At 41.4% G+C, this 15,543-nt stretch overlaps 1 protein-coding gene across 8 annotated transcripts in view; it reads right to left on the reverse strand.

The window, feature by feature from the left end:
- Ctnna3 (catenin alpha 3) overlaps positions 1-15,543 on the reverse strand; it is a 1,637,747-nt gene that overhangs the window by 317,490 nt on the left and 1,304,714 nt on the right. Inside the window, exon 13 of one of the 8 annotated variants that reach the window (XM_063239561.1) lies at positions 9,676-9,863. The exons of the other annotated variants lie outside the window; for them this stretch is intronic. Within the exon in view, the coding sequence (XP_063095631.1) occupies positions 9,691-9,863 (173 nt within the window). The 3' untranslated portion in view covers positions 9,676-9,690. Of the gene's footprint in view, positions 1-9,675; positions 9,864-15,543 lie in introns of those variants that run through there. 8 annotated transcript variants of the gene reach the window in all.

The raw sequence follows: 15,543 nt of genomic DNA on the forward strand, positions 1-15,543 counted from the left end.
TTTTCCCCGGTTTCCACCTAGAATCACATGTAGGAGACAGGTCACACAACTGGCCATCAGCTACCTGGTTATGTATTCCATATTTTGATCTTCAGAAAATTATGAAATATTCATAAACCTGAGACTCCTCAACTTAAACTAAGGCAGTTTAGACCTTCAGTATGTCATTCCCTGTTCTGTCCTGAGTCTCATTTTTCTAAACTGTCACTAATTTGTAGTATTTCTGTGGTGCCAGTATGGAAAGCCAGATGACAGCTACGTCACAAGGTTTCTCAGCAATGCACTTCATGCAACAGTACATAAGAGCCCAGTGAACTGTTGATGCCAGAATTAAAATTTATGGCTGTGCCTAATCTATTGTTTTTCTACTGATCCATACTGCCTCATACTGCTTCCATTTTATAATAAAACAAGATTTAAGTGGCAGAATTTTATGATTTCCTACCAGCATATGCAGGGTAAAACTGAAAGAGACTGCAATAAAATCATCTCACCATAACAACCATTAAGTATTTACGTTCTGCAAAAAATGTGTACTTGTCTGTCCCTGGCTGACAGAGTGCAATATTTGGTTCAAAGGACTGTGGTATGGTTTCGAATAATTAAGAGGCTGATTTTCTGTATAGTCTGAAAACTTTTCATTTACTAAAAAAAGAACAAGTATAATTTATTTTTACAAAATTATAAAGAAAGTAAAACTAAATAAGAATATAACAATAGGTATTGATTGATTTGTATGTCATTATTTTCGAAGTAGAATTCTAACATAAGAGACTTAAAGTTTAAAACTCAAGTGTGAAAAAAATACAAACTGTAGCTGATCTTTTTTTCAAATCTCAACTTATGAAAAAATTACTGGCTAACAGTTATTATGTATTTGTCAGACTTCCTTGTAAGATGTTTTGTATATAACTTATTTCATTGTCACAGTGGTCCTCTAAACTACTCTTACAATTTTTAACTTACATATGAACAAACAGAGGTCTAAGCTTATATGCATAGAACAGGACTAAACAGAAAACAAGAATAGTTCCTGTTATACATGTAAGCTTCTTTTTGTAAGCAAAATGAACATGTTAAATATGCGATGTGTTATCACAGGCTCACAAATGTATACATGGTAAAATACATTCTTCTCTCTTATGTTGTTAAAAGATTCTTAAGATCTAAAATTAGCTGTATCTATCATTACTATCTGAATACTTTACATAAAATTTGGGCCAATGAACTTAACTATTTTAAATAGAAGTTCTGTATATTAAAACTTAAAACATTTGGTTGTTCCACAGATAGGAAGAAGTCAGCGTTTAGTTATGGCTCTACAAATTTTTCTTAAATTATAAAAGCAATTCCAAGCATTTTAAAAAGATCTTATTTATTCAAAGCGTAACACTTAGTAACTTAAATTCTGATTCGTTATTTTTCCATTAGATTTTTTTTAAACTTAAAAAACACACTATTTAATTTGCTTTAGAATAAAAATAAATGAAGCTTTTCGTTTATTCTCGTTTGCAAACTGTGAGATTTGGTATGAAGTTCATGAAAATCAAAGGAACTGCAATGCATTGATCCTAAGACTCTGGTTTCATTTTTAGTTTATTTCTAGGGAATTCATTTTAGACACTGCCTGAAGCATATTCTTTGAAAATACACAAATAGAGAACATTAGTTTCCTAAATAAGGTTTACTAGCTGAAACTGAACTTCCTTGTCAAATGTGGCGAGCAACTCAGGCTGCTGTTTAGCTCCATTAACCAGCCCCTGTCTATTGGCTGCGGGGAATGGGGCACGGGCACCTGAGGCTCACCTGACACAGAGGAGGACTGAATTGCTGGACTCGGCCCCTGCCCATCTCCTCCACCACCACGCCGCTCCTCACAGTACTGACACCAAAGACTCCTTTGAGCATATCATTTATGGAAATATCTAAATCATACCTTTGTTTATACTGTAGGTGGCAGGAGTTTTATGCTTTAAAAAACCTGCCATAACCCTGCATTTTCTAAAAAAAATAAAAATATAACATGCCTCATTCATCAGATAATATTTTATGAAAATACTTATAGAGTTCCAGAGAAAATAGTCAGATCTTGAAAGTGGGTTTATTTTTGTTCTTGTTATTGATTTTAAATTGACAAACATCATTTGATCTGTTCATACTTCACTTTTCTTTATTCTGTAAATTCAATATTCTAAATTAGTAACATTTAGTAACTTAGCAAATTTGGAAAATCATAAATGAGTCAGAATTCATTCATATCAAAGATTGGAAAAATGAGTATGTTTGCATTCAATCAACTATGCATTTTAATCAAAATAACTATTTCAAAGAATTTTATATAATACTATTCCTGAAAAAGGGTCTCATTTTAACTATCAATAATTGAAAAAAACTTTTAAAAAATTAGATTTTTGTTATGAAATTGTGGATCTTAAAATATTTATTTAGATTTCTAACTTAAGAAGTACTGGCAAACACATTTCACTCATATTTAAATGTTTATGTGCATATTTACAATCATAGTTTTCATTCTGTATTACAAGATATGATCATGTCTTTAAAAAAAAATTATTCCAGTGAATACAATTTTCTTGGCTAGCCCTGTCAAAGACTAATTTACTTCTATTTTAAACCCCTATAAAATTCATGTTTTATTACATATTTTGGAGCTCTAAAGCAAAATTACAGAATAGCTTAAGTTCGTCAACATAATTTTCTTCTTAATTTGAAGTCTATATATGCTCTTCTTTAATATCTGTTATTTACTTTACTCAGGGGAAATATTAAATTATCTAAAAGTTAGCTCAAATAGGATAATATTATTTTTCCACCCTTTACATTTCTTACACTTGGTCCATACTCTCAACTAATTTATTTAGCTAAATTTCAATAAAAATTCTGACATTTGCCAACAGTAACATGGTTACCATTCTTGCCTGCTTAAAGCAAAGTGCAAAAGATCTATATTGTGTAAATATACTGTGCTCAACCAAGCATTTTAAAGAAAATTTTAATTTTCTCTAAGGCTAAACTTAACGTTATTTCTTGTTTTAAAAAATGAAACATAAAGGTATGCACTGCTTTTGTTTGGACCTCTTCATTGTTGGGAGCCACCACATTGCCGAGCTGCCGCATATAGCGATCATGCGGCCTGTGGTAAAGAGTAAAGCCTGAGTTAGATTACCCCTCCCATCGAGCACGTTAGTTTCCTGCTTACCGCGTAAACAACCCGCTCAATAATATGTTAGCCAATCAGCTTGCCTTGCTTACTTTAATATGATTGGACACTGTATCCGTATATATACTGGTGCCACCCCTGGGGGGAAGTAGAAGCCCGGAAGGAGCCGCGGAGAGCGGACCGGTAGAGGCTTCGGAGCGAAGCACGGAAGGAGCCGCGGGGAGCGGACCAGAGGAGGCTTCGGCTGGGAGCGATCCCAGGGCAGGCTGTACGGAGAGAAAATAAAAGAAAAGGTTGTCCACTGCCAGACTTTGTCGTGTGTCCTTCCTGCCGGCCGGGAGCGACATCGACATTTGGTGGCCCGTACGGGGAACAACTGATCACCCCCGAGACGTGGTAGTGGACAACGTTCCTTGATACAGCACTGCGAGACAGGTGAGTAGGGGATAAACCTGGGCCCTGGGTGGCGCGCACCTACAGGGTTTTTAGACTCCCCTCAGGCTCATGCGTAAGTGGCGGATTTTTGGGCCTCACGAGGTGAGTAACATATTAAATATGGGTAACGTACCGAGTAACGACACCCAGCCCTTGGTACAGGTCCTCCGGAAGCTCTTAAAGTCCAGAGACCTCAAGGTGGGACGCAAAATGCTGGAGAGCTTTTTTGAGGAGATTGATAGTTTCGCTCCCTGGTTCTTGCCCACAGGGCACTTAAACCTGCCCTCGTGGGAGAAGTTGGGCAGGGATCTTTCTCTAGCGGAAAGGGAGGGCGGGGCTTCGGTCTTCGCTCGGCCACTGTGGGAAATGATATATGCATGCTTGAAGAGCGAGGGTGGTTGCAGGGAAGGTTCTCAAGAGCTCATTATAGTGCGTAGGGCATTCGAACAGGCCCAGTCAGGGAGCTCCCGGGAGGGGTCCGTCAAAGGAGACAAAGATATAAAGGAGGAAGACGGGGCTCAGGCCTCGGAGTCGTCTGACTCCGAGAACGAGGAAGGCTTAGACAACGATGAGACCAAGGAGCCTAGATGCCAAGAGGATAGGCCGCTCGATAAGGAGTCGCAGGGTTCTTTCCCAGCGTTGAGCCGCGAATTGCGCTCCGCTCAACTTGGTCTGCGGAGGAGTAGAGAGCTCCTGAGCGCCCCCTGGCGCGAGAGGGAGGCGAAGCCTTCCGCCCCACCTTGGGGGCTGTTCCCGGAAGCGATCCCTCGCCACGAGGCGGCCGCGTGGGAGCTCCCTCCCCTTTCGCCAGAACAGGAAGTGATGCACGGGCCCCCATTCTCCGCCCAATCACGGCCGCCGTCTTATGCTCCGCCGCCGGCGGGTCGGTATTTTTACAGGCGGCTTTGGCAGGGGGGACGTTTGTCTCATGAGGTACATCCACCACCTGGGATAGATAGTGGCCCCTACGGGATATTTCCTGTACAAGTAGCTATGGGCCAGGGACGTAATGCATGGGAGCCTTTTGAGATAAAGCAGATTAGAGAACTTAAAAATGCAGTTACAACCTTTGGGCCGACTGCGCCTTACACCATTGCCATGCTGGAGAACCTGTCTTCTGGGCCCCTCACCCCCACGGACTGGATTCAGCTGGCAAAGGCGTGTCTGCCCTCGGGTAGTTACCTGGATTGGCGAGCCTGGTACGCAGAGTTCTCTGCAGAGCAGGCTGAGAGAAACGCCAGTCGGGGAAACCGGGGGTGCAACAAGGAAATGCTTATGGGAGAAGGTCGGCACGCTGATGATCAGACTCAGTTCCCCGGCGCTGTCTATGAACAAATCAATGCCATAGGGCTCCGCGCCTGGAAGCAGGTAAGTGGTGCCGGAACAGCCTCCTTGTGTCTTTCAAAAATAATTCAGGGTACCACAGAGCCATTTGTTGACTTTGTGGCCCGAATGCAAGATGCTGCCGATAAAATATTTTCTGATCCGGGAGTGGCTCGACCGCTGGTAAGGCAGCTGATTTTCGAGCAATGTACAAAGGAGTGCAAGGCAGCGATAGCCCCTCATAAGAACAAGGACCTCAACACCTGGATTAGGATATGCAGAGAGATAGGGGGGCCGCTCTCCAATTCGGGAGTGGCTGCTCTCCTGGCCGCGGCTGTACAGCAGAGGGGACCTCGTGGGTCAGGAGGGGAATGTAAGGCCAGAGGGTGTTTTGCCTGCGGGGAGCCAGGACACATTAAACGTCACTGCCCAAACAATGCAGATGCTAGGCCCCATCCTAGGAATGAAGAACCATATGTTTGTGGGCGATGCAAGAAGGGATCACACAAAGCTGAGGAGTGTAGGTCGGTCTTTGATGCTCAGGGCAACCGTATTTGTGGACGAGATGCTAGAGAGCCAAAAAATGGCCAGAGGGGGCCCTCCTCACAGGCGGGCCCCCGCCCCAGAGACAGGACAGCTCAGGATGGCAGCCTTCAACAAGGGCCACCCCTGGGTCAGCAGGTGTGGACCTCAGTGTCGCCTCCAGACTTATATTAGTGCCTGACATGGGTGTTCAAGTGGTTGAAACCACCTTTAAGGGACCGTTACCCGAAAATTCCGTGGGTCTGGTGATCGGGAGATCCTCCACGGCCCTTCGGGGTCTCACAGTAGTCCCAGGGGTCATAGACTCAGACTACACAGGACATATTAAAATTATGGCTCAATCTCTTGTGGGTACTTTGGTAATCAATAAAGGAGACAAGATAGCGCAGCTCTTGCTGCTCCCCAGTCTCCACAAGAGATTTCCCTCAAAGCAGAAAATTAGAGAAAGTCAAGGTTTCGGTTCCTCAGGGGAAGTCTTCGAGGGACTCCATATGACACTTGATAAAAGGCCCATGCTCTCACTTAAGGTCAATGGCAAGAATATAACAGGGCTCCTAGATACAGGAGCTGACCGTTCCATTATCTCCAAAAAGGATTGGCCTTCCAACTGGCCCACCAACACTGCAGATAACACGCTGCAGGGCCTGGGGATGGTGTCAGCTCCTCAGGTTAGTGCTTCAACCCTGCTCTGGTGCGATGAGGAGGGTCATCAGGGCCATTTCCAACCATTTGTGTTGCAGTTGCCAGTGTCTCTATGGGGAAGGGACATCCTCACTCAGATGGATGTCACGCTTACGTCAAACTGCTCCCCCCAGGCTAAGGATATACTCAGGAACCAGGGATATACCCCCGGCAAAGGCTTGGGCAATGCCCTACAGGGTCGGACATCCCCAATACCAGTAGAGAACAAAAAAGGTAGGCAAGGGCTGGGTTTTTCTTAGGGGCCGCTGAAGAAGCTCTCCTACCCACTTCGATCAAAATCACCTGGAAATCAAATGATCCGGTTTGGGTACCTCAGTGGCCCCTGCCTAAGGAGAAGCTATTAGCCTTGTCAGAAATAGTCAGTGCACAACTTAGATTAGGACACATTAAGCCGTCGACCTCCCCATGGAACACCCCCATTTTTATAATTAAGAAAAAGTCTGGCAAGTGGAGGCTGCTCCATGATCTAAGGGCGGTCAACGCGCAGATGCAGTCCCTGGGGGCGGTCCAGAGGGGGCTGCCAGCTCTCTCAGCCATCCCTCAGTCTTGGCCGATTTATGTTATAGATCTTAGAGACTGTTTCTTCTCAATCCCCCTGCATCCAGAGGACACCCATAGGTTCGCCTTTACTTTACCCACCATTAACCAAGAAAGCCCTGATCTCAGATACGAGTGGATAACGCTGCCCCAAGGTATGGCCAACAGTCCCACTATATGTCAGATTTACCTTGATTCCCTACTGGCCCCCCTACGGAAATCCTTTCCCAAGATAAGATGTGTGCATTACATGGACGACCTTTTGCTCAGCGGCAGGGACCCAGACATGCTAAATAATATGCTCGGCCAGTTGGTCGAGGCCCTGAGACAAGCCAATCTGCATGTTGCCCCCGACAAGATTCAGGGAGGAGAAATGGTGACCTACTTAGGCGCGAGAATCTCCCCTATGCTAGTCTCTCCGCAGAAGGTCACCATTAGGACGGATGGCGTTAGGACCCTAAATGACATGCAAAAGCTATTGGGAGACATTAATTGGATTAGGCCATATTTACATATACCAAATTCAGATCTCAAACCCCTGTTCGACCTTCTGAAGGGAGACCCAGATATAGCCTCCCACAGGAGGCTCACTCCTGAGGCAAGAGCTGCCTTACAGAGAGTGGAGGAAGCCTTAGGTGGGGCTACCTTACACAGAATTGAACCAGGGCGACCCTTTGATGTCTGTTTGCTACAGACTAGTCTACAGCCCACAGCGGTGATTTGGCAGAAAGGACCACTACTGTGGATACACCCTAAGGTCTCACCTGCAAAAGTCATAGAGCATTACCCGGAGGCAGTCGCTTCATTGGCCCTTGAAGCGCATGATAGAGCTGTCCAACATTTTGGCTCAGGACCACAAGCCATCCGAGTACCCTATACCGCCAGCCAGATCAAGACCCTGGCTGCCTGCATAGATACTTGGGCCATTTTGAGATGTGTTTTCCATGGGGATATAAACAATCAATACCCTAAAGACCCTATCTTGTCATTTGTTACTCAGCACCCTGTAATTTTTCCAAAGGTTACTGCCTCTGAGCCATTAGTCCCAGCAACTACAATATATACAGATGGCTCCAAGACGGGGATAGGCGCCTATGTGATCCTAGGCAAGCCCCCGGTTACCATACAATTTGAACCTGATCAGCCTCAGGTGGTGGAACTGCAGATCGTTAAAATGATTCTTGAACGGTTCTCAGGAGCCATTAACATTGTCTCCGATTCTAGGTATGTGGTCAATGCTATGCAAGTGCTTGAGACTGCCGGTTTAATTAGATCCACTTCCACAGTGGCTGGGCTGTTCCTGTCTATCCAGACATTGCTCCAGAACAGACACCATAAGGTCTTCACCACCCACATAAGAGCACATACATCCCTGCCAGGGCCTATGGCACAGGGGAATGCGGCTGCTGACACTGCCACTCGCCCGTTATGGATTTTCACCTTACTAACACCAATCGAGCGAGCCCGTGCCTTCCATGATAAGTTTCATGTCAATGCCAGGACACTAGCAAACCATTTCCATGTTTCCAGAGCAGATGCACGAGATATCGTGCGACTATGTGGCTCCTGTGCCACATACAAACCTGCCATACCGATGGGAGTAAACCCTCGAGGTTTGATCCCTGGTGATGTTTGGCAGATGGACATCACACATATACAGGAGTTTGGGACTCTTAAATATGTTCATGTTTCCACAGACACCTGTTCTCACGTCATATTTGCAACAGCAGAAACAGGTGAAAAAGTGTCTAATGTGATCAATCATTGCCTGGCGGCTTGGGCCGCATGGGGCAAACCAAAAATATTAAAGACTGATAATGGACCAGCCTATATAGGCAAAGCCTTCAATGAGTTCTGCAAAATGATGGAGGTTCAATTAAAACATGGTATCCCATACAATCCCCAAGGTCAAGGAATCATCGAAAGAGCCCATAGAAGTCTCAAAGCAATTCTAGCTAAACAAAAAGGGGGAGTAGGCCAAGGCCTGGCCCCAAAGGCACGATTATCCATGGCACTATTCACACACAATTTTTTAAATTTAAATAATGATAATTTCTCCCCAGCTGTGGAGCACTGCAACCCTTCCCCCAACCATAAAGGGTGGGTGAAGTGGAAAGATGTCCTGACAGGACAATGGATGGGCCCGGATCCAGTGGTCAGCTGGAACCGAGGTGCGGTTTGTGTCTTCCCACAGGAACCGGGACGAGAACCACTGTGGGTACCGGAGAGACTGACACGGGCGACAAAGCCCTCGACTGAAGATCAGACCTGCCCTACCGGAGATCCATCACAGACCAACCAACAAGATGAATAGAAATAGCGGTAGCCCGAAATGGACAAGAAGATCCTCAGGCATATGCATGGCTCGCTCGCCTAGCCTACGACCGAGTCTAGGGACGGTGAGCTTCCCACACTCCTCCTCTAAAAAATTATGATATAGCAGGGTAGATGAGTCAATGACAGGTAAGAGCATGCCTCCCCAGCATGACTCAACCTAAGACAGGCCCTACCCCATACCGCACAAAAGCCACTGAATTACTAGGTTTCGCCCAAACCAAATGTCGCCCCGGGGGATCATGCGGAGCGACATGAGTGTATGCCTGTGTGCATCCAGGTTCCGTCCGGTTCCTTCCTGGCCCTGGAAAAAGGACGAGGGCCTCGGGGCCTCGGCAGACTCGGGGACGGCCGACCCGGGCCGACGCCGAGAGCCCTTGGTGGGCCTCCTATCAGGGCACAGGCCTCTACACTCAATTCAGGACGGGCTGCGATGCGTAGACTTATTTAAAATAAAAAAGGGGGAGATGTTGGGAGCCACCACATTGCCGAGCCGCCGCATATAGCGATCATGCGGCCTGTGGTAAAGAGTAAAGCCTGAGTTAGATTACCCCTCCCATCGAGCACGTTAGTTTCCTGCTTACCGCGTAAACAACCCGCTCAATAATATGTTAGCCAATCAGCTTGCCTTGCTTACTTTAATATGATTGGACACTGTATCCGTATATATACTGGTGCCACCCCTGGGGGGAAGTAGAAGCCCGGAAGGAGCCGCGGAGAGCGGACCGGTAGAGGCTTCGGAGCGAAGCACGGAAGGAGCCGCGGGGAGCGGACCAGAGGAGGCTTCGGCTGGGAGCGATCCCAGGGCAGGCTGTACGGAGAGAAAATAAAAGAAAAGGTTGTCCACTGCCAGACTTTGTCGTGTGTCCTTCCTGCCGGCCGGGAGCGACATCGACACTTCATGACATTCTATCAAAAGTTTAATCCAGTATTTTAAATATTTGTGTGTCATTATAATAACACATACATACATATTATATACATAATTTATATGAATACACCATGCTAATAGCATTTTCTCATCTCAAAATTAGGTCTTCAGAAATAGATCTAAACTTTTGTAATTAAAAAAATTAAGACAATAAAACATCCCAACATTTTGTCACAACTTTCTTTAAAGGACTACTATTTTGGATGTTAAAACTTCAATGATATCTTTCATGAGTTTAACATATTCTACTCTACACTATACATAATCAGTATCCTTTGAGTTTCACAGTGCTTCTGTGACTTGGTCACAGAGTTATCCTTTGATTTTAACAGAAAGAAAACAAATCTGAAGTCCCTAAATATTAATTTGCCTAATCTGTGAATCATCCTAGAGTTCATAATACTAAATTTAGTTTAGTACATCACTTTCATCTATATATCCTTCTGAAAAACTGGATATATTCTAAGTATGCACATAAAATTTGGCTAGACGACTTTAAAATCTGTGCCATGCTAATTTCAGTTTGTAAAATCTTCCATTATATGGTCATCATGCTCTCTCATTCTGTAGCCTAACAAGAAGTAAAAATTCATTGTTGAATATGCCAAATCATAGTCCACTGGGCAATAAATTGATTTATATTTAAACTGTTTCTTGTAGAATAAAATTTACTTTTTGTAAAGGTTTGTTTCAAATGTAATGATGCTCCACATCCAAATACAATGTAGAAACAGTGTATCTCAGAATCACTCAAATCAAACATCTCTGTTCCAACCTTATAGAGAACACTTTATGCACAGGTGTACAAAAAAACGCTGATACTCCCCATATCATGTACACATAATCTTGCTCTGCTCAGTTCTTAGGTTCTGAGTACTAAAACACATAGATACTAGGTACATTCAAAGAATGTTTTGCTTTTTTGTCATTTTAGGTTTCTAGAATTTTCTCTTTGTGCCAAGTTAAAGTGCCAGAAAGCATCATGTAAAAAGTTAAAGAGCATCGCACTACTGTAAGGCAAAGCTGAATAGCTGAGCTTCTAAATTCCATTTGGTTAAATGCCTCAACTCTTATACAGAGCCATTAATACATGAATCAGGGCAGAACCATCAGCAGCTACTAGGCGCCTAGGCAAACCACCTCTTACATAGCAGTGACTCCAAGAACCAAAAGAACAAGAAACCTTAAAGGTAATACAGAGCTTTAATTGACTTAATACAGTTACAAGGTTGAACCAAAAGGTCTAGATAGGATTAAGTTCACAATGTTGGCATACAGTTATGTGTCAGGCATAAGACTAATGCCTAATATTTCAGTATGAAAGTCAGGAACAATGCTATCACTGAATTTCTACATGGGGCTTCAATGTGCATAAAACTCTTAGAGTTGGAAAAATAGCAAGGAAAATAATTATTTTACTTTGTTTCCTAATAGTAACTCTCATGTGGTAATTTAAGGTTCTAAATTGTAACCTTTTTCAGTCCAGTGGTCTTATTTGGATATATGAGAAGGGCTTTTAAAAGCCATATACTATACAGTGAACTTTAATTTTGTGTAAATGATTTGCTATTCAAACAATAGAAATTGAAGAACAGCTGAATATAAACTCATGTTGTGACTAGGTAAAGCTTAACAACTATACAAAGCTGCTACTATTAAAATACATGTCTAAAGGTTATACATACATACATACATATAAGCTCTTAGGCATATATACTGTATAAGCTCTGAGGCATGTCTTAATAGTAATATGTAGCAGCTTTGTATAGTTATAATTATAATTATTTTCATTTAATTAACACAAGTATATTTTTTCTCATTTCATACTCTGCTTAGTATCCATGACACACTTCTGATTCACTGGTTTACATGGGCTGCTCTTCCAATTTACCTGGCCCAGGGAATAAAAGATCAATGTGCTGTATTCTAAAACTTCCTATATGACACAAAGAAGAAAAGTCCATCTAATTATCAGTAAATGTACATTGACAAGTTTTTAAACAGCATTTTTATATACTTCCTAATTTCTATCTTAATGAGGAAGTATGTGTGTGAAACAGAGAGAGAGAGAGAGACAGAGACAGAGACAGAGAGACAGAGAGACAGAGACAAAAACGGAGAGACAGAGAGAGAGACAGAGAGAGACAGAGACAGAGAGACAGAGACAGAGAGAGACAGACAGAGAGCAGAGACAGAGAGAGAGACAGAATTTGTTAGGGGAGGAGGGTGAATATGAAAACCATCACAGGATCAAAAGGTTAAAACTTCAGTAACTCTGAATCATGAATTAAACCCGTAGCAATTGCTAAGCTTGGAAAGGAATGGAAAAGAACTGATGTTGTAGATGAGAAGAGGTATGGAAGGAACTCAGATACACCACTTCTTAAAATCTTATAATAAGCCACAGTTATAAATGTATTATTATTAGATGAATGAAGACGGTAATTTAGACTAAAGAGAATGGATCTGTTTTGTTTAAAACGATTTTGTTTAAAATGATCAAGCCTGTTATATACCATAGAACTCTGCAGAGCAGATTCTTTTCAATTCTAAACAAAAAGTCTGCAGTGTGGGTTTCATCCTCTCTGAAGTTCAGAGGTTAAAGTCAGTTCTAAGACTGGATGGATAGTAAGTGGCAAGTCTGCCTGATTTCTAATTTAATGTTTGTCCCGTGTCAAATGGCATTGGGAACAATTAAGTGACAGATTTCAAGGAATTTATCAAACTCTTCATAACAGCCTTCCCACTTTGGCAGTGCTGTTTTCCTGTGATTCAAGCATGTTGAGATTATATTAAGCTTGTTGTCAGATTCTAAGCCTGGCAGAAAAACTTATAGTCTCAAGGACTTTACATTACTGAGCCTTTGACCAGATTTTTCTTTTGTCACCCACTGTGCCTTTTTCTCATCTTAACTCTCACTTCAAATAACATCAACTCTGAAATACTTTTTCTGGCCACTCTATAGAAAGCCTCTGTAACACAGAGTAAGTATTATTTTCTTGATTTTTAAAAAACTGTATCATTTGTTTTTCTCTTAAACCTTGTCCCATTTCCTCAGTAAATTGCATCGCATTAGCATAAGGTCATTCAATTCACAGGTAGATGAATGCATATGTACACATGAAAGCTTGGTTCAGAGCCTGGCCCACATCTTAGTCATCTCATGTTAATCTCTTCCACCTTCAAATCATATCAAGAAAACAAACGCAGCTTAGTAAAGTAATGAATATGTAATCAAAATACTTTCCTAGTCTACCACAAGTGATTTGATGAAATCAGGTTTCTGTCCTCTATTTTAATTCTTAACTGTAAGACACTGCAAACTCTCCCATCCAGTTCCAGAATCTTCAGCTTAAAGCATGATTAAGGTGCAAATAAATATACACACGCCTCCATACATGCGAATACCAATCTCTGTAAAGTGATCATTCTCCAGCACACACACACACACACACACACACACACACACACACACACACGCTCAAGCAAGCATTCCTTTGGGGAGACTCTTAGTTAACCGCAGCTAGCATGCTGTCCCCATGGAACCACACAGTTAACATGAATGAGTGAAGCCAGCCCAGGAGAGTGCTGAATGCAGGAGACTAATGGACCAAATAAACTGGCAGCTCCACTCCAGCTCTGTCTAATTCAGAGATGATGTGATGGATGGTGGAATAGGGCTCAATATAGCCAAGTATTCTGCTTTGGTTTGGCTTTTGTCATAATACAGGTGAGAAGATATATTTAATGTAAAATCTATATGTGGGAAAAAAAAAGTGTATGGTGTCACATTCTCACTGACCACCAATTTCCGACTGTCATTTTCTGGTATTATTTTTTCATCATTTTTTATTGTCAAGGGGACATTCCTAATGAATAGTAGAGAAAATTTTAAATTCCTTAATGTCCCCTAGTTAGAATACAGGATTTTCTCTATTTTTTGTTTTCGTCTTCTCTGACCTTCAATATCTTATATAAGTTACAATGTTATTGACAGAGTAGAATAATTAGGATCAAATGGCCTCAGAAGGAGTAAAGCCCCTATAATGATTCGTTATATAAAAAGAAACTAATTTAGTATATAAGGTGTTTATTTCAGATTCCAAAATATGTATAATAAATTCTAAATCAATTGCAGGAATACTTGGATAAAAATTGTAAGAGTTAAAAATTGTAAAAGGCAGTTTTCAAATATATTGTATCAGAATTAAGACTCTGTCTTCACTTTTGGATATGTATATTTTTGCAAAAACGAAGCTCTTTTAAAAGAAAAGATTCTTAGGAAAAATCCTGTCATTCATAGTAGATCACACTTTCAGTTTTTGGGTTATGCTTTCATCTTTAAGAAGACATAGGAACAATCAACGGGGATGATCAAATTTTTCATACATTGTTGAGATTTATTGATGTATTTTATTGAGGATAGCTTTTATTGCTCTATATTTTTTTTTCATTAGAAAGTTTCCCTTATTAACCACAAACTTTGAAATAAATATTGGGCTTACTAACATTTCATAAATTCCAATTCTAACATCACAATCTCCAATGAGTCTTTAGAGAATGTTTCTTCCATCCTGGTCTCATTTTATTATTAATAATAACAGTTACGCTGGGCGTAGTGGCTCACGCCTGTAATCCCAGAAATCGGGAGGCTGAGGTGGAAGGATCATTGCGAGTTCCAGACCAGCCTGGCCTACAAAATGAGCTCAAGGCCAGCCTGAACTGCATAGTGAGATCCTGTCTCAAAAAGACAAAAAAAAAAAAAAAAAAAAGTCTACCAAATAATAACAGTTACATGCTTTTAGGTATTAAAAATGGGTTAGAGTCACAGAAGGATTTTTAAATATCTCGCCTTTAATTTGTACAACTATCACTCAGCATCTTTTATCTCCATTTCATTAACCAGAAAGTTTCAAATGATACAGACACAAATACTGAAGAAGTATCTGAAAAAACTCAAAGCTAAGTTTTGTTTCCTCCATTTATGTATTAAAGTTCTGTCGTCTAAACACTGAAAACAATTTGATTTGTGCTTATAAGAAGTTGCAAATTCTTCATAGTATTTCAGATTTATAATACAAACTTTTTTTTATCAACTTACTTATTTCTTCAGTTAGAGTTTATAAAGAAGGTGAAATTGATATTTTAAATAAAATTATGAATTACTTATATTCTGACCTACAGAAAAATTACTCTATATTTTATCCTCAAAACAAACATTATAGATTTATCCTTCAAAGTAGTAAAAAATCTGAAGCCCATATTAGCAACAATAGGGTAAAGTATCAAAAACATAAATGCACATACATGATATTCTTAAGTTATTCTTTAGAAAGATTTGATTGCTCTTTCATTCCCTTTATTTCAACATCACAATCTATTTAATTTCAAACACTCATTTCAGGTTTAATCACACACTCTAAAGATAAATGTTTTTAAAAGAGTTAGTGCAGGTAGGCATGCTGATGCACCTCTCATCTCAGTGTTCTGGAAGGTGGAGGTTAGAGTCCAGGTTGGATTATTTAGCAAGATTCTGCCTCAATGTTAAAAATAAAAAGAG

This window comes from Cavia porcellus, unplaced genomic scaffold, assembly GCF_034190915.1.
Source record: "Cavia porcellus strain 051 isolate PalLab524CR breed Dunkin Hartley unplaced genomic scaffold, mCavPor4.1 scaffold_28, whole genome shotgun sequence".
NCBI lineage: Eukaryota > Metazoa > Chordata > Mammalia > Rodentia > Caviidae > Cavia > Cavia porcellus.